This window comes from Chiroxiphia lanceolata, chromosome 5 (assembly GCF_009829145.1).
Source record: "Chiroxiphia lanceolata isolate bChiLan1 chromosome 5, bChiLan1.pri, whole genome shotgun sequence".
Taxonomy (NCBI): Eukaryota; Metazoa; Chordata; class Aves; order Passeriformes; family Pipridae; genus Chiroxiphia; species Chiroxiphia lanceolata.
The window spans coordinates 46085485-46105582 of NC_045641.1; the positions used below are offsets into that span (position 1 = coordinate 46085485).

General features: G+C 37.0%; 1 protein-coding gene across 6 annotated transcripts in view; it reads left to right on the top strand.

Annotated features, from left to right (window-relative positions):
• The window catches only part of VEZT (vezatin, adherens junctions transmembrane protein), a 65492-nt gene that overhangs the window by 33924 nt on the left and 11470 nt on the right, over positions 1-20098 (top strand). For 4 of the 6 annotated variants that reach the window (XM_032687628.1, XM_032687629.1, XM_032687631.1 and 1 more), the window contains 5 exons: positions 6294-6441; positions 9359-9690; positions 10298-10491; positions 14619-14719; positions 15935-16142. In XM_032687628.1, coding sequence (XP_032543519.1) covers positions 6294-6441; positions 9359-9690; positions 10298-10491; positions 14619-14719; positions 15935-16142 — 983 coding nt within the window. Of the gene's footprint in view, positions 1-6293; positions 6442-9358; positions 9691-10297; positions 10492-14618; positions 14720-15934; positions 16143-19344; positions 20091-20098 lie in introns of those variants that run through there. The other 2 variants (XM_032687632.1, XM_032687633.1) reach the window with 1 other exon arrangement.

Consider the following 20098-nt stretch of genomic DNA (forward strand, 5'->3'; position numbering starts at 1 on the left):
GATTACATTTTGTAAAGTGTCATCTGTATTTTTTCAATGAATTGATACTTTCTTAAATGGCCTTAGCATTTCAAGGTTTTTTCCTATGTTTATTGTACTTATTGTACTATATAGGAAATAACAATGTATTCACCCTAAATTATAGCAAAATTTAAAACAGATATGTTCCTAATCTGAAAAAAAAAATACAAGGAAACAAAAGCCGCTGGTAATGTGAGTGTTGAAAATCTGACACAACAAAGTACTTCTTTTGTCTTCCTGGAATGTAATATTGATTAATAAATGTTGTCTGGCAAACAGATGAATATATTGAGTGTTAATGTGTACACACACAGTGGCACACACAAAGCTGCACGTGTGTGCATTCACTTTGAAGCAAATTAGTATTTCTTTGCAAAATATTAATTTCTGTAGGAATAGGCATCCTTATTCTGGCCTCAAGACTTAGCTCTGAGGAATAGGGTGTATTTACTGCGTAAAGGAAAAAAAAATTACTCTGGTTCAGACATGTTGATGAGAGCGACTGATACTTAGCTTGGAAATAGTCAAGAATCACTTCTAAGAACATAGGAAGAGAGATCTGAAAATAGGCAGCTAACATGTCCTTCCCAAACATCCTCCAACATGGAGAAAGTCAGTCCAGCAGTGGTTATCACAGGTCTGTAATTGTTGTTGTGGCTGGGAAAGTTACAGGTTCAAGAATTATTGGTGTGTATTAGACTGTCCACGAGTTTTAAAACAACTAAATTTAAGGAATGGCTTTTAAATTAAGGAATGGGAGAGAAGAAAGTTTTGTTTAGTTAAGATAATTTGACATTTATATCTGTCTTTGAAAATTTATAGCAATTTACCATGTAGATACACAGTAGTAAGGGCTAGCAGAAATAAATGGCCAAAAATTTATTGAGGTTTAGTTTATATAGATAGGTTCTTGACAAATGAAAAGAGAAGCATTATATTTGTGCAGAATATAGTGACAAAACCAGTGGTAGCATTTGAAGGATTCTTTCTCCCCACTAAGATAATTAAGGACAGCTTTAAGGTAGTTCCAAGTTGCCTTCATTTGATTTCCACCACCCCCCCCGCCCACTATCATGAATGCCTGAAAACATTACATGTATTACAGGCATTACATTGCCTCCTTGATGGCAAGGAGGATCTTTAAAGTGGGTTCCAATGCCTTGTGCAAGTAAATGCTACTCTTATGATGGAGGGGCCAAAGATTCCTTCATGTTGAAAGCATTTACAGCTGCGACTTGAGACAACTTTAATGCTCTTTTCCATCATCAGATTGTTAGCACAGATCTGGTCTACAGCAAGGAGAAAGAGAAACTGGAGAGATTAAATAAAGAAGTGAGGCAATAAATTGAAGGAAAGGAATGCTGATAAATTAAAGGACAGGAATTTCCATCCAAAATCTGGAAGTGAGATCCCTATTCTGAGTTTTACAGATCTTTTTAGTAGGTTTGGCTTTCCACCAAATGAGAAGATATTCTCAACTTTCATTCCTCTCAGTTGTTTGGTCATGAATTAATGAATTTCTATTTGAAATTTGCTTTTTCTGAGCATTGTGAGATATATGAATCCAGCAGGACTATTAGTGATTTACACTGGCAACGGCAAAACAAAATGCTTTTAGTAGAGAAACAGGTATTTGAAAAACATTCCAAATATATAAAATTTGGATTAATATTACAATATTGCATTAAAAAAATCCCCAAACCTATTTTCCCTAGTTAGTGTTAATTCTGTTTAAAATTTTTTTTTGTTTTACTGGATATTGCTTTGTATTTTTTGTTGCAGAGCAGATGTATCTTTGTATTTAGGCAAGCGAAAAAATGCATTATTTTTGCTTGGAAAAATTTTCAATAGAAATATAATATGCAAAACAACTCCTACTCTCAAGGGCAACAGAATTGGAATCTGCCCAGCTGATACACTAATGATCAAATCTTAGTTCCATTTTAATTGAGGGTTGATCATTCTTTAGGGTGATTTTTCTCTTTAAAGAACAAGAAGTGATAATTTCGTAAGAGTGTGAGCAACTGCATAGGACAGCCACAGCTTTTAACCATGGAGGGTGCATTTCATGGAAACACTTATGTGCATGTATACACAGGAAACTTCCATACTAGAGTTTCCTTTCCTTGGTTGATGGTATTCAGTTGATACTGCAATGTGGCTATAATGCTTGTCATTCAACAACAGTGGTGAGCCTTTAACTCCAGATACCCTTACTGTGTAACATCCAGTTATTAAAATAAGGTCCTGGCCTGTGACTGGGCCTTCTGAGTGATATACAGGCCTACAAAAGAATGATAATGCGAAGTATGTTCTATTTTCTTTTATCCTGGTGTTTCTTATAATATACCTGGAAATCTGAAATTGAACTTTATAATGCAGCAAAGATAATTATTGCCTTAAGACTATGGTAAATGTCTCAAACAGAGACGTTTATTATTAGATATAATGATTAAAGTATTGTAGAAAATAGTGTTAAAGTCACTAATGTAGTAAAAGATATACTTTGATTTAAGCTTTCATTTAAAACATTCTTATTTATTTGGAACTTACTAGAAATATCTGTGGATGAATTATTTTTCCAAGGTTACTTTCATCAGCAATCTGCAAAAAGGTCAATTTACTCCTCCACTTTGAAAATATGCATTTATATGTGCTTAATAAAATCAGCCAAACAGCCTCTTAGAGGAACTGTTTTCTCAGACAGGTTGCATGTATATAATGTGAAGTCAAAAAGGTTTTCAGTAATAAGCAAAATCTATTTCAATGGGTTGGTTTTTTCCCTGAAAAAGTAATTTCAGTGAATAATGTTGTGTAGACAATGTACAGACATTGAGCTGAATGCTACTGTAAATTTTCATACTTACATTGTTTTAAATCTAGCCTGAAACTATACAGTAAAATAGAGGAAAGTTCAATCTTAAAAACATTTATAAATTTGGATCTCATTTTGTCAACAAATGGAAACTGCAGAGCTTGTAGCTTTACGTTACATTGCCTTGAGAGATTTTGTTGTTAGTAGTCTTAAGTAGGTTGCTAAACATATGCTTCATTGTATTTGATTATTTCTGAGATAACTATCAAATGCATACTTTGACTCAGTAAGACTAACCCTACTGGAAGCCAAAGGGAAACTGCTTTGAACTTAAGCCATTTTTCTTATGTTATAGCTTCAAGAGATGCAAGGAAGAAAATATTCTTGAAGGGCTAAACTGGTACCTGTTGGGTTTAGTCTTAAAAACTGGCAAATCTAGGTATTAATCTGAACTGTAGAAAGAAATGAGTGACTTATTATATAATAAATTAGTAATTTATTATAAATTAATTAGTAAATAAATTAAATATTAAGGGATATATTGATCTGTGCTAATCCATTAACGGTAGCTTTTATAGCCATCAGTATTACTTCTCCTACCAAAATTATCTGCAGATTTGGCTTTTGTGTTAATGTATGTCTCAAATATGTTAGAAGGAGATCTGTCTGATGAACCTGTTACAGAGAATTAAAAATTTTAGTTCACAGGTTTATTCGTGGTGATACAAGTTGCATAAACTTGATGTATTATCATTACTCACTTCAATAAAACTAAAAGTTCAAAAATATTTGCTTGTGGTTAGTGTGCCCCCTTTTAGCTAGATAGCTGCCTTCAGTGAGTAGAATTAATTAATTTTGCCCTAATTAAAAATTTGTTCCCATGTAAAGTAGAAAAAATTTACAGTTATAGTTCAGCCTTATACCAGGCATTTGTGTCAAACTTGGTGGACCAGTAATTTAATGAGATGGAAAGTCATATTACTTATATTTTGTGTGAAGGGACAGTTGGGTACTAGCAGAAACAATTCAGCATTTTCTCATGTCATTCTTACTCTAATTTGTTCATATTGGCAAGAGTACATTGCTCAAAATCATAGAACAAAATGTCAGAGAAAATAGAAGAGTATTTTTCTAGTAATCCAGAAGATAAGGGTATAGCTGGATGCAATGGCTGAAAGCTTAAACTAGAAATAAGGCATTTTGGGTAAAGTATTTACAGGATGTTGCACAGAGTAGTTCAACAGCTCTTTGCAGTGTGCTTCATTGAATTGTGTAATAACTCAGGTGATGCTTCGCTCGGCATACTGCTGCTTAGTGTTTTTATACTTATGGATTCTACATCATGGGAATCTGATTTAATTATATACAAGACAGATGGAGGAAATTTTGTAGTTTATGTTACTGGAAGATGTTAATAGTCTACTCCTCAGCTGATGCAGGATGGTGTGATGCTCCATTTCCATTGAACTATTTTGATAGGTAGGACCTGGGTGTTGGACCGTGTAAACTGAAAAGGCTTTAATTTTGCCATAGTTGTAAGATGTCGTTCCCTGCTGGCAAGGCATAAATAGTGTTATAAAAACAGACATGTATGTGTTTAAACTTTCTAAAAGTTTGGTTTAGGAAGCTAATGAGGGCATGGGATCAGTTCTCTGCTTTCATCTGTCAGATAGAAATGAGAGTGGGAGGGCTGCAATAGAGGAGGGCAAGGCAGGAGGTGCAGGGGGCCATGGGGAATGGAATCCCTGGCATTGGTAAGTGGCTCCTTTGGTCAAACCTCTCATTTAGATGTTGCCTGGAATTGCTTTAGCGTGACTTAGAAATTCACATGTGTCCAAACTACTTCTTGTGGTGTTGCTGCTGTTGGAAATGTCTTGTTGCAGGAAAATATTAACAAGGAATACAATTAGTCTCTGAGGTAAGTGGTCCTGAAGGGTTTTGACTTGACTTTTCAATTTCTGTTGGAGTTACCATCCTCATCCTATGTGCTCCATCTGCTGGGCATGCTGTCAGGTTAATTTAGCATAGGCACCATTTGTGTGAGGCAGCTGCTGGTGGCAACAGTAATATTCTATTCCTAATTAATTTGCATTGCAGGTTTTTGTCTGAACACTTAATAGGCTTCTTTGTTTCTAGACTTTGTGGAAAAAGTAGGGAGAAATGTGTTTGTTTGTTTAGATCCTGGACACTTCACTTTACTATTTCCTGGGACACAGAGTATTATTTTTTTATGCAGCGTTCTCCTACTCAAGTGGTAAACATTTTCTTGAGCAAATCACCTATGCATGTTCAATCCTATGAGAATTTAGCACGTGGAAAATTTGGGAGTGAAAGTGGATGGAAGGTGTAGCTTCCCAAGAAAACATATTAGTTGGACAGGAAACAAGTTCTTCTAATCAGCCTTATGTGCTAGAGATGAGAGCATTCAGTTTGTAGATGAAATTATAAATGAAAAACCCCATATTTCAAATTAATACCTTATTATCATGCATGCTTTACAAATATATATATTTCTGTGGAACAAATGTGGTTTTGTGCTTATGACTGACTATATGTTGTAAGTTGCTGTTTTAAAACAAATTTTACTATTTTGTGACTGATTGACTGTTGAAAAATGTGCAAAAATCTTGAACTGTTCCTCCTCCCCAGCCTGAGGTTAGCCTAAAATTAGCACTATTTTAAAATAAATGCTTCCTGGTCTATGAGTTATTTTATCTGTCTTCTGGTATCTGTTATATTGTACTTGCTTCCTGCTTTTTAAGCGTTTTTGAGGGCTAGAAATGTACACTTTCCTCCTGAGAATTTACATGTGCCAAATAATGTTAATAGGTACCAGTTCACCGCTCTTCCTGCCAAGATCATAGTGGCTGTACAGCGATGTAATCAATGAAGTTGATGGTATGACAGTCAGGGAGCTCCTGTTCTTCACAACGCTGTCTGAAATGTCAAAGACCTTTTACTGTAAAGATCTCTGAGTAGTTCTTCCACAGACAGAACTCTCAGGGAGTTCGCATCATCCTGAGTTTGGTCTGTAACACAGGCTACCTTTGAAACTTCAAATTGCACAGTTGTTCTCCTCTTTCCTCTTTAAAATATATGATTTCTGGTTTAAGATTGACATGTGCTATCTTTTGGAAACTTAATATTTACAAGTAAGCTGTTTCTCTCACTTAAAAGAGATGCAGGGGCTTTTCATCAGTTTTGTTTCTTTTTCTCTGTTTATATTTAAACATAGGGGTTTTTCAGTGTCTTAGCTCTCATCCTTCTAAGAGCCTTTAAAACTTGATCTCCAAAAAAGGATTGCAAAACGTTCAATTAAATGGGATTCGGGTGGATTTGGGAGGAATGTATGTGCTTTCATACAAATTACCAGGACTAAGAAACCTTATTAGGTGTTTCTTTCCTTTTATGTTTAATGCAAAAGTGGCTTTGTTAAGCACCTTAACCCCAGCTAAACCTACCCTCTGAACTCAGAGAGTGACAATGTGACCAGCTACATCTGCGTAGTCCCCTTTAAGGAACTGGGTCTGGGACTGAGTGAAGAGCAAGTCTCAGAAGAAGAGGCACACAACCTAACCGATGGCTTCAGCTTGCCTGCGCTCAAGGTAACCTCTCCTAGAAGGACATGTGCATCCATGCAGGCTCCTGGGGAAAATCTCTTTCTGTTGTCATGAAGTCCTGTGGCTTGTAGGTACTAGCCTGTAGTAACACAGTGAATTGAGAGGGAGATGTAATCAGTCTCTTATCATGTGTTTCTACATTTATTGGCATTCAGGTGATTTTGTTTTGCGTGTAATGGAAGAGAAGTTGCACAATACAACATTGGGATTTTTTTCTGCAAATCATGGAAATTCAAGTCAGTGTTCTATAATCAGGCTGATCAATCTCCTTAAACATGATTTTTTGCTCTCTGATTTCGCTTGATCCCAGCTGTATAAAATAATTTCCAGATTTGTACTTACTCCTTTTTAATCTAATCTCTTGACATGAATAAAAAGAGAGACATGAGAAGATACAAATTAGTTGTACTTGCCAAAGGGAATAGCAATGTTCAGTTACAATGAGGAGTAGAAATCATAAGCTTGGACCCCCACTGCTGTGAGCCAGTGTGGTTCTTTGACCTTTGAAAAACTTTTAACTGAACAGAATGACAACCATATAATGACCTTTTTATCTATTTTGTTTTGAGATGTTAGGTATTTTTTATTTCCATGAATCAATTGGAAGGAAGATATAATTTGAATGCAAACCTTCTACAGTCTATTGGTCCTCTGCAAAGATAGTTCCCTTTTAACATTGTCTTTTTAATGGAAAAATCCAATATTATGTGACTTATGTCTTTCTAAGGGATTGGCTTTTGTTGCATTTTTTTCTCTTAATTTGTAGACCTTGACTTCTTTTGTTCTAACAGTAAATGTTGCCAGTAATAGTGATTACTAAACTTTGAGGCTTTGTCTAATTAGTTGTAAGCTAAGTGCTACAATAGATAGAAGCCTTGGGATTTTTTTCCTTGCCTTTTCCGTAGCTGAAGTTCTAATTGCAGCCATACAAACCCGCTAATTTACCCACTTCTTTTTAAGCAGATGCCATCCAGAGGTGCCTAAGCTTGTAGGCTAAGTCTTTGTTTACCTGCAATTTGTGGTAGTTTAACTGAAATCTGTTTTAGTTAAACTGGTTGGGATGCTTTCTGGATACAGTTAAGCTCACAACTAGTAAATCTCAGTTTATGTTAACTCATAACAGACGGCGGTGTAGGCTGGGTGTGGTGTAGTTGAACCAAGCTAAATTAACATAAATCAGTCTTAGGCAGATTCCTGTGTAGGCAATAAAATACATATACTCTGATAACCTGGGGACATATTTGTGTTGTGAAGCCTGGATTTATGTGCGGTCCTCCTCAGGTTGTTTGGGTTTTTTGAGAGAACTTGTCTTTATGTTAAAATGCAGGTAGAATACAAGATGTATCCAGATTTAGTTAATATTTTAATTTTCATTCAAGCCCCTGTCTAGGCCATATGACAAATGTAGCATGTGTCTTTTGCCTACCTTGTCCTTGAAGTAAACCAATTTAAAGAGTGAAAATTTTTGGCTAAAGAAAAAAATACCAATTTAAACTGAGGAGAGCCAGTTGGATACTTTGTGAGTTTAAGCAAAAATCAGCAGAAATCATCAGGAGTCATTGGCAGAGCAAGCTACTTACAACCATAAATACATCTGGAATTTCCTTTTCTCTCATCATTGTGCCTTTTTTCAGGTACGTTTTGGATTATAATTATCAATTCCTGAAATCCACTATTTCTGTGTGCTACTTTTTCACTGCTTGTGCCTTATGTCTGGTGGAAGGGATTGGTCTTCTTTTGTGCATATTATAGCATGAGCTTTTGACTTTTTGTCCAGGGCACCACACATTCAGGGACACTTGAGTGATTGCTGCCCATTTGTCTGCTTTTTATTTTTGCACCCAGTCAAATCAGTCTTGCATGTGTGCCCGAATTAATTTCATGTAATTCATTTGTTCTTTTTTCTCATGAGCATTTTTTGTGATTTGAGAAAGTTTTTTTTATTCTTTTGGCATATTTTGTCAGTTTGCATCCAAGTATTTTTGATATACCCTTGGATATATCAAAAGCATGATGAGTAAATATTTTGTCTTCCTCAGTTCTGGAATGCTTGAGAATAGATTTCAGACTGCACGTCATGGTCACCTGCAGTTGATCCCTTTTAATAAGGGCCAGTATTGCAGAGAAAAGTGTCATAACTTTTCCTTTTTATTTTAGAGACATAAGGTGTTGCTGTTCTGTCACAGTCTACTGAGCAAACAGCCTTCTCTAAACTAAGGAAACAGTTCTTTACATTTCATTGGAAGTGGAAGTTCTCAAGAAATTGAAATTGTGGGTTGCCTTGCTCCCAGATGGACTGGCCTCTTTAGGACCATATATAACGTTGTGAATCAATTAATTTCTTACAAGCCTTTTCCTCCTTAGTGATATTGATGAAATTTCTCACCGTGGCTGAAAAAAAGAAATTAGTTAGCAGCTCAGCTTTCATCAGATGTAAAATGTTTTTTTGTTGAAGTACAGTGCAATTAGGCTCCTGTTTCAAGGTTGAGTGTGGGGCAACGCAGTAGTTACCAGATCTTAGAAATGATTGGCATTATAAAGGGAAAAATGTTTTTGCTGCCACTGGAATTTTGGCAGCCCTTTCTGAGCTGTAGGGTATGTGGAGATTATAGCAAATAATGAAACTGCCTGATGAGAATATGGGGTTTTAGGACTCTGACAATCTTCGGAACATAATTGCATTTAATATCCTTCATCAAAGAATTAACAGTCACCTAAGGTTCACAAGGTCTGAACCTCACGTGGTCTGGGATACCTGTCAAAAACAGTCAGCAGATTTTTGCAGTTTTTCAAAGTTCCTGTTGCTGGCCAGAGAATGTTTTCCTGTGGTGTATCTGTACATTTACTTTGGAAGCCGACTGTCTTCCCAGGTGCACAGAGCTAACCCTACCCTCTTTTGCAGGTCCTCTTTCAGCTCTGGGTAGGGCAGAGTTCAGAATTCTTCAGGAGGCTGGTGCTGCTCCTCTCCCCCGCCAATGCGTCCCCCAAGCCCTTGGTCTCCCCTGAACGGCTGCCTCATCACATCCTGTCCGATGTGACTCAAGGCCTACCTCACACACACGCTGCCTGCTTGGAGGAGCTTAGGAGAAGCTACGAGTTTTATCGGTACTTTGAAACTCAGCACCAGTCGGGTTTGGAATGGCCACCCAGAACAAAGCAGAAGTCAAGGGAGCTGAACAGCCTTCAGACAGCGGTACGCAGCTTGCAGCTTCACCTCAAGGCGCTGCTCAATGAGTAAGTTTACACGTGAATTAAGAGAATATGCAGGTAGGCAGAATGTTTTGAAGTTCTTTGGGTTGTAAGTTTGTATCCCAGATTAAAAGAAAAAAAGGCAGATACATGCAAGTCTGCAATTATAGGCATATCTGTACACAGTATGGGCTATCTGATATTTTTTCCTGGTGATTCTTTAAGTATCTGGTGAAAATTTGAGGATAAGCAGTACACCAAGATCTTACCTTACTTCTGTCACTCCCTTGAAAAAATCTGAAAACTTATCTCCTATTGATTTTGCAACATACTAAATGCTTTATAAGAATGTTATAATAACTACCTAATAAATATTTTTAAAGATTTGTCACTGCCTTGGTGAAACAGTTGAGACTGTCCTACTCCTTTAATCTTACATATAAGAATTACTGTAATGAATGCAGGTGATCAATGTATCTTGATGTAGAGAAAATTATTTTATTTTTAAAATTGTGGAGCATCTTTGAGGAATTGACTGAGTTAGAAACTTAAAATGTGAGGAGAATAACAGTATATTAAATTAAATACTTAGAGGAATGGTGAAGTCAAATATTTATTATTACTTATTGCTGTTCATCTCCTTATTACTTAGGGTAATAATTCTTGAGGATGAACTTGAAAAACTTGTTAGCACTAAGGAGACACCTGAGTTGACTACAGAAGCCCATCAGGTTCTTGAACAAAAACTAAAGTTTATTCAGCCTCATATCCAGGCAAGCAACAGCTGCTGGGAAGAAGCCATTTCTCAGGTGGAAAAAATGAGTGGAAGAAACACAAGTAAAAAAGGTAAATGTGAGAGATTAATTTAGCAACTAATGGGATACTCTTCAGAGATGGAATGGTAAAATGGATCAAAGACAGTGTTCAGCCAGTGTGTCAGAATTTTAGCTGAAGAAGGTCTTACACTTAGAAAGACTGTATTTATGTCAGACTTTTTCACTGTGATGGCCTTGAAGCTTTTGTTTCAGTAAAAAATGAGAATGTGTTAACTCAGCCTGTTAGACCTTTGGATTCAGATGGTTACATTTTCAGGTGTAGACCAGTTGTGGCTTTTTGCCTTTGATTGGTGAATCACCTGTGAAGGGGTAGGACTTGGGTGAATCATCCCTGAGATCTGTGGGCCTACAGTCATGCAAGCTGACCTTGTTCATGCTTACACCAGAACTGGGAACACTAGGAGGCCTCATGCAGGCTCTGTGCAGGTCCAGACATGGTATAACCAAATTCATGTGTACTTTACCTGACAGTCTAGTCTTACAGCTTTCCCCTCAGTGTTGCCTGAAACAGCCTATGAGGATATTAGATGTAGCCTGATACATTTGCGTGTGCTAGCCTGTTTTGTTTTGTTGATGCCCTCCACAACCTGCAGTTCCACTGATTGCTTTTTTCCCTTTCCTTAAAAGTTCTTTTGAGACTGCACGCCATAGTATTTTTAGTTATTTTAGTTTTGTTTTTACTTTATGTAAAAACAGCAGGCATTTTTATTATAACTTGCTTCCTTTTAAAGTTCACTACAAAAATAATCTAGTGTGTGATCTAGAAGGAAGGGATTGCGTGGAAAATAAAAAAATAAAATAAATCTTCACTTTTGCCCACTGGCTTTCCTGCAAATGCGTTGGGGTTGAATCTCTTATTTTGCAACAAGTTTACTAAACCACTCCACAGGAGCTACTTTAAATTATGTTGGTCATTGAGAACCATTTTCATCTGACTACGTTTGGCTTTCCTGATACATTTCTTAAGCAGTCCAGCTTCTGCTGACCTTTTCAAGCTGTGCATGAAATGAAATCTAGTTCTTCTGCTGTCTTTCTACAAATCTTAACGGCTGGTCTGTCAGTCATGATTATGTAAATTATTTAATTAAATTATCTCATTTTTTCCCAATGCTTTCTGAAAGCTCTTTGAAAGAAGATACCTTCCCATTGAAATAATATAGAAGCTAAAACATCTTTTATGTTTGTGCAGTATTATCCAAAACCAAATTAATCTTTTGACAAGAGCTATTGCAAGAATCCCAAGGGAGTAGAACATTGTGTCTAAGTGGATGCCCAGCACTTTTGCTGCAATAGATGTTTAGTTCAGCTAACCAGCTCAACCAGTTGAGCATCTGTATAAAGAGATGAGTCTCCTTCAGCAAGTACTACTAAGGTTCTTGCCCTAAATCATTGTGTGTCAAAGCTGGTTTCTTACAGGTATGTTAAATAGTTCATTGTGTCAAACTGTCAAAGCAAAGCCTTGTAAGGGTAATGAATTGAACATTCATACACTCCTGTCCACCTTCTGTTGGTGGTGACAGGAATGGATATTAGAGCAAGTGGTTCCGTCAGTGAATGCAGTTGAGCTTCTTTCGTTACAGGACTTGGTGTAACTTATGTTGTTGGTCACTGATCCTGTCAGGTACAGAACAGAGCCTGACAGCAAGTGGGGCTTCAGCACCCTGAGGGGAATTTACCTCTACTTAAATTCTTGGGCAATGACAGACTTTATCTGTCATTGATCTACATATAGATATTTACTCACCTCCTAGAGTTAATGCTAGACTTTCAGCTTCTTATCTTTATTCTTTCACCTTTTTTCATCACCGATAAAACTAGTTTACCACTTAAAGTCTCAACAATTTAAGCATATATATTAATCTGCTGCTAATTTTACGGAATAGAATACCCTTTATGACCAGTTACATCATTGTTTTAATGATCTTTGAATCGATATCTCTCAAACTGTTTAAACTCCATCCTTTCTCCTTTTAAACTGTCTCTATCTTTGCAAACATAAACAACTTTTTTAGACATTTATAACAGCAAGGCCATAGTACTCTTCTGTAGTCTCCTGGATCTTGCTGTCATTTGATCCACTTGAGAGGAACTAAAGCAGCAGCAGTTTTAGTTAAACACTGTGAATTCATGATCTTGAAGCGTATCTCTAGCAATAGCATCATCCCATACAGGAGGCAAAAAGAGCAATCTGTACATGTATTAGAGCAACTGGTTTACTCCAGTAAACTGATTTGGGAAGGCAAGCTTTTAATTGGTAACTTACATATACTCTTCCAAATTTGTCTTCATACCTTCAGGACCATATTTCTATTGTTGTTATAATTATTATTATTATTTAAATGTTCTTATTACAAGGCAGAGTTACACAATAGACAAGGGGACTTGATAATTGTAAAACAAATATCTCGTCAATTTTCTACTTGAAATTTCACTATATGCTTCACCTTTCTTTTAAACTTTGCATGTAAATATTTCTGGAATGTCAGATCTTTAGCTCAGCCCAGGCCACTAGAGAATTACATACTTTCCTTGTTTGCAAAAGCAGATAACTGAGCCCCACCAAACTTGGCATTATTGTCGACTGCCTACTTTCAGAACACTATCCGTAAGTGTTCAACGTTTCAGTAGATTAGAAATTGAAAATAGGGATAGATGGGCCCATTTCCCCTCCTCAAGGATAAATTAGTGTTTGTGAGTAAATGTTGTTTACCTGTTCCTAAAAACCTCTCTTTAGAGACATTTTACAGTATTGCCAGGCATCTGTTCCAGCACTTAATTCCATTACCAGTAGAATGTTATTAGTGGATAGAAGTATCTCTTGCTGCAATTTAAAAGCAGTACTTCTGATCTGCCCACAATGGAAATCCATTTCTTCTTTATAGCTCTTACATTCTTGAAGATGATTAGTATGTTTTCTTTGTATCTTCTCTCTGTGACTCTCTATGCTTAAACTCTTCCCTGACAACTATATTTAGTCCTCTGATAATTTCCACTGTTTTCCTCTATACTCCCTCTAGTTTGCCCACTGTATCATTGAATGAAGGAGCCCCAGACTGGGCACTATGTTCCATCGACAGCCTGATCAGTGTCAGGGTAGAAATGTTATTTCATGTGTCTAACATCTGTGCTGTTGCTTATATGTACTAGTAAGTAGTTTGGCTTTTTGCTTGCAGCAGGCTTTAGGTGTCTCTGAGGCTTCTCACTGCTTTCTCAGTGCTGTTCCCCAGTCAGTTGTCATTTATTTGTGCACTTCACTGTTCCAAAGGACAAAAATTTGCAGTCACTGTCACCAAACTCCTGTCTCTGAAATCCAATTCTGCCTGGGCCGTATCTCTGATGTTCCTTATAGATTATCTCCATATCAGCAGATTTAATGAGCTGCAACAGTTTTCTTTCACCCATTGGAAATATTAAAGAGTACTGGACCTGACACAACTCCTCACTCAATGTATTCCAGTCTGAAAATGGTAACTACGCTGTGATGATCCAAGAGACTTTTCTATGCACCTAATAGCAACTTTTCCTGGCCTGTGTATTTTGCTTATGAGAATGTCATGACTCCATGTCAAAAGCCCTACTGAAAACAAAATGCAGAACATCTTTGGCTTCTTTCTATTCATAAGACCTGTCACTGCGCTGGGAAATTAACATCTTGATTTTCAACAAACCTACACTGGCTGTCCCATTGTCTCCTTGCTTACCTCCCAGATAGCTTCCTATACATTTTTCTTAATTATTTCTTCCAGTATTTTCCAGTTATTTGAAGCTTTTTTACCTATAATTTTACTGGTTTACTTCTCTTTTTTAAACTTGGGAACCAAGTCTTTTCTCTGGTTCTACCAATTTTTCTTACCACCTGCAGGTTTTCAAAGTCTATAAAAATGTTGAGATTTTTTTAGTTGAAGTATTTCAACATGAGTTCCGCTGGATGCAGCTTATATCAAATGCACTAAGTTATGTAAGTGGTCTCTAACACAGTGTTTCAGTGTAATCTAACCAGCCTTCTCACCGGTTTTTTTCATGTGTGCCAATCCTGCCTATAAAAATACCTGGACCCTGCCTGACTGAGTCAAAAACCTCATTCAACACTCAAATATGATTTTTTTTTTTAAATCCGTTTTCTTTTTTCCCCTAAAGGCAAAATTGAAGTTTCCTGTGACAACCTACAGCGTACTACAGTACCTTTAACACAACCTGCCATATACATAGAAAACAAAGATCCAATCCCTGAAGAGCAGGTAAAAAAAAAAAAGGATCATTTAAAATAATAATTGGGGATTGTTTGCTGTATCCATTTTTTTGTCAGTTGCTTGTGCAGTGACCTCCTTGTCTTGCTGAGAAAGATCAAGTAGGTAGCCAGTGCCATTGCAAACTTGGACTTGTAGAAAAAAATTATCTATATTCCTTTTGCTGTTCCATGGAGAGGTCCATGTTTCCTGTCCTGGAAAAAAGAACACTAGTATTCACTTCTCGTATATGTCATTAGAAATGAGTGACAAAAGGAGAGCAGCAACGCAGGTCAGAGTAATAAAGAAAAAAGTGAGAATTGCTAAAAGGCAATATATATAAAATAGAGTCCTACTTACATATTGATGGATAAATTGACACAGCTGCAAAAGTGACAAGCTCCAGCACAAACCATCCTGCCTTCGGTTTACATAGTCTCCGCGTTTTTGGATACCTAAAGCAAACTGTGACACTGAACAATTTTGTGTTGTTTGAGGAGCTCATGGGTGATGGTTAGGCTGTCTAGAAGAGGGACAGGCCTCCTCCATCCCATAACTGAGTAGCAGATGCATTCTGAAGCACACTGAACAGCCATGCTCTGCTCTGTCCCTCCCTTGCCTTCTCCCCCACATGCATCATGCATTCTCTCTACATTTTTTTCCATATCAAAGAGCTGGGACCAATTACTTTAACTATTTTTATTTGCCATCTGTTATAACATAAATGGTACTCTGGTTTTTGTTATGCTTGTAAGCCAATATTTAAAATTGGAGGAGGAGTTTGCTGTTTTCTGTATCCTCTTAATAAGCATGTACATAAGTTAAATTAGCAAGATACCTGACTACCAAGAATTGGTTACGGTGTAAATTTTTTTTAAAAAAAGAAACCCAGATCAGCATTGCTTATTGCTTATTTCCACCTGTAATTATGGGAAAACGGACTCCCATTTTCAAGGTATGTCACTTGATCTTTCAAGGTATATCATTTGATCATACTTGTGTATGAAGGTAAATCTCATTAACTTTCAATGAGTGGACTTGCTCCAAAATCATACAGATACAACCAAGAGCAGTGTCAGATCCACTGGCTCTGCTCAAACAGGGCTCCATCCTATTGCTGTGGTTGGCTCGTGTTGAGATCGCTTGATCATGAATCAGACTGTAGAATTGAGTCCACACTGACAGTGAAGATCAAGGCTTGCTTTCTTTCTTTCTTTGTTTTTTAAGGAATTGGAAGCATATGTTGATTATTCAGATACAGATAATGAATACAAAAGAGAAGATTTTTACTGCTTTTCCCAGGAAGAGAGAGAGAGACAAGAACGAGAGAGACAGGAATCTAAAAGGGTGTTACAAGAATTGAAATCTGTACTTGGATTTAAAGCTTCAGAAATAGAAAGACAGAAATGGAAACAGCTGCTATTCAGTGAACATGGTAAGTATTGCTTTTTAAAATTAATTCCTTTCTATTTCTTTCTTAGAAAGTGTAGGTGTCTGTTTGTCATTAACTTCTGACTCTGTTAGGATTCAGACAGTGCTTAGCTATAGTAGTGTCTTCGATAGAGCTGTGTAGCCTTAGTTTACTATTCCATCTCTTTATTTTACATTTAGCATTATATTTACTATATATCGAAAAGAAGTCAGAGAAATGGGAATTTGGCTTTAAGCAAAACACTGAGCTAAAATATTGAACACATAAAAATACTAACACAGCATAAAGAGAACTGTCAGGCTATAAACCATGCAGACTGACTTTCTTTCATGGCTTTCCAGTAAATATTAATTTTAATCAGGGTGCATAAATAAATTACTTTTCAGAATTTAAAGAAACCATCAGAAATTATTCCAGACTTCCAGAAGTATATAGGTTAAAGTGAAGAGCTAGACTTTGAAATATTAAAGGCTCATGAAAGAGTAAAACTGGCTTTTGTTTCCATGAGAGAGTGCATATACAGAATATGTTTACCAAAAAAACCCCCACAAACCATCTAAGAAGAATTCTTCCAAACTAGCCTTTACAAACTCTGAGGACTGCTGGGTAGCTCCAGCCACTTGTACTTGAAGGCAGCAATATGAAAATTTCTTTACAAGACAGTGTGTCTGTTACAGCAATGAGACTGGATACAACTTAATTCCTTTCACTGCTTGAGGTGTTTGTATCTTTAAAATTGGCAGTAGTTTGTCTTTTCCTTTTTCTCATTTTCATTTCTTCCTCTTACAGAAAGGTTAGGAAAAGCTCTCTAAAAAGTTTTATGTTCTGTGTTATGAAAAACAACCCTCAAGTCTGGCAACCTGTCCAAGGATTCTACCTTTGCCATTGTCTACCAGAAAAAAAAGACCATGGATTGCATCTTTCAGTAATTCAGTGGGAACAGACACTAACAGACCATACCTATTTATGAGACTGTCTCTTTTGACATCAAACCGTCAAAAAATATCTGTTTTCACAACCTTCTTCTTTATGTCCAATAAGCTACCGCTATGGTAAAAGAGATCACTTGGCTATTGGTACTAATTTCTCTTCTAGTTGAGTTAAAAAACCCTTAAGACATCAGATTGCACCAGTCTGCTCAAGAGTAGAATTTCTGTGTTACTCCTCTGGTGTTAGATAAGACACCACACAACTTTTAACATAAATCTTTTTAAGTTTTTCTTTCCTCACTGTTGAAGAAAGAAGGAAGGAGTCCTACCTCCAGTTCAAGTCTTGACAGACCTAGTGACTCCTACAGAAAGAGTTCTTGTCAGGAGATGCACAGGAGTTGCACAGGATATCCTTACCCAAGTTAGCAGCTGATACCTGTCCATATGAGCATATCCTCTGGCCATCTGTGGCCATGGCTGGACAGAGCCAGCTGACTCCTGTAGTCTGCAGCAACTGTTCACCAGAAAAAAGCCTTTGTGGCTCGTGTTGGTTCCTTTTCCTTTCAGTGTATAGATACTACATTGTTTTAGGACTAGAGATTAAATGGTGGGGAGGGAAGAAAGTGTGATTTTCTCCAGCTGCATTGATTTCTTCCATCCCATACAAAACTGGAAAAGACAAGAGCAGTTCATGAAAGTAATTGTCTCCTTTTGGCACAGACTGTGTGTCTAATCTGACAGACTGATATGGACACCAGACATAACATCATCTACTGGTTTTTAAGGAACTTCTTCATTATTTCTTCAAAAGAAACAAAAGTCAGTTAAATGTGGCATAATGGACCCTGCCATATTACTGCTGCAGACCTTAATTGTCTGTACATGAGTCATTCCTTAAAGAGACATTTTTATGATCTGTGCTTTTCACATTTCTAGCTTGCTTTATCTTGAAGATTTAAACCCAGACAGGTTCATATTCTTGTCTCCATTGGCCCAAGCCAATGGATGGCCATGATACCGCTTTTCCATAGACCTCTTGAATCTCACTTTTACAGGAGATATATTCCAGAAATCCTGTGTTTTCCTAACTCATGATTATTGTGAAAAAGATCCTGAAATATTCAAAGGCTTTAATCTGTTAGTCAAGGCACCCAGATAGCCATTCTGATTTATTTGTCCTTCTGATTTATTTGTCCTAACCAAGACATTGGGGTTTTTGGTTTGTTGAAAGAGGGGCTGGTGAGGGTTTCCACAAAGAAGAGGTCAGCTCCAAAGAAGTTGATATGTCTAAATAAAACAGCATAAAGTCAACTGGAGATGATAGGTTGGATTCCAAAAAAAAAAAAAACAAAAACCAACACATCATCTTAGCAAAGCACTAGACTTAATCAAGTTTTCCAAGGCCCAGCACCATGGTAATACTGCTTACAGTCTGGGCAGTAGGTAATTTATGGGAGTGTAGCTTAGCTAAGCTTATATTTTTGGTCCTTTGGCATCCTATCGAGCCAGTAAAATGAAAAGTGCTTTTGAAAAGGTGTACGAAGTTGTTAGTGGCTTTGTTTTCATTTGTCAAACATTGTAAAACAACTTTCTCTAAAGAAAAATCCCTTCTAGCCTTTCCCTAACCTCTCCCCTTCCCCTCCCCACCCCCAAAAGGTTCATTCTGAAAGTGATTGTGTTGTATCCAGCTGTTACCCCTTCTCATACCTTGTCCATACAATAGATCTTATACAGCTATTTCTCAGCTTTGGAAAGCCATACTCTCAGAACTGATGAATTGCACCTTGCTTATTAACTAATCAACTCTGCAAATTGACCAGCTACCAATGTCTGTTGGTATCTATTTATTTTTTTGAGAAATTTTGGCTTTCAAAGGATTGTTTGGAGGAAGTAGGCAACAAGTTTGCTTCCAAATGATAAGATTACTGTGCATATTCCTGCCTCTTCAAGCAAATGGGCAGAAGTAAGTAGCAGTGTGTTTTTTACAAGATGGGGAAAGAACTACTCCGTTAATAACTAAGATGAGTCTGGTGCAGTGCTCCTTCAGTATAAAAGGCTTTCAAAAAAACAATACAGTATAAATTCAAAGCCTCAGTTTTTCAGTGTGCTAATGAAAAGAATTATCAATATGACAACCATAATGATGTGCCTGCTTTCAGCTAGCTAAAGTAAATATTACTGAAATAGGATGCAATTGAAAAATCCTACTACCGTAAATTTTGTTTCCCATGAAAAGTTCGTGTATTTCCCAGAGTTATTTTCGTCTCTGCTTACAGGGGTAAAATCAGAATGGAATTAGAAAGGGAAATGCAACTTGGGAATCTGCTGTTGCCGCTCTCATTTATGTTCGTGCTGCTGCTATAATGGAGCTACTGCAGTTTAGGGAATCCCTTACTTGGAAATGGACATTATATCATTTTCTTAAAACGAAAGACGTCTGTTCTGCAAGAAGTGATTGTACTGAGTTGTACTAACCCTTAACACTGGGAGGAGAGACTTCCTGGCAAGCATCCCGTTGCTGGCAATGGGACTCGCTACTGCTACTAACTTCAAGAGAGGCTAAATTAAACCACACTTTATTTGTGAGGACATCTTACCTGATTGTATGAATACATGTTGCATTTGTATGTTGTGGCGTTTGAGATCGGGTATTGCCTATAAGGACTTTCTCATGTACCAGCTGTCTTTAGTGGGTTAGGTAAACTGTTGCTTAAAAAGTGGACAGTTCAAATTTGTATGCTGGACAGTAGTTATACTTGGGTTTTGCTTTAACATTGAATGCATCTGTGTTTGATGTCGGCGTTAAACACAACCAATTTTGCACTGTCTCTTCACATCACAGATTTTAAGGAATAGTTACAAGTAGCTATCACATTTCACTTCAGCTTTGTGATTAGAAAACACTTTTAAGTTTTGTCATGGGTTTTGTTTCTGTTGTTTTAGTGGGTTCTGAAGCCATTTTAACCCTTATAATCTTGCAACTTTGCAGACAGAAATAAATTATTTATATATAGCAGCTTGCTTTTAGTT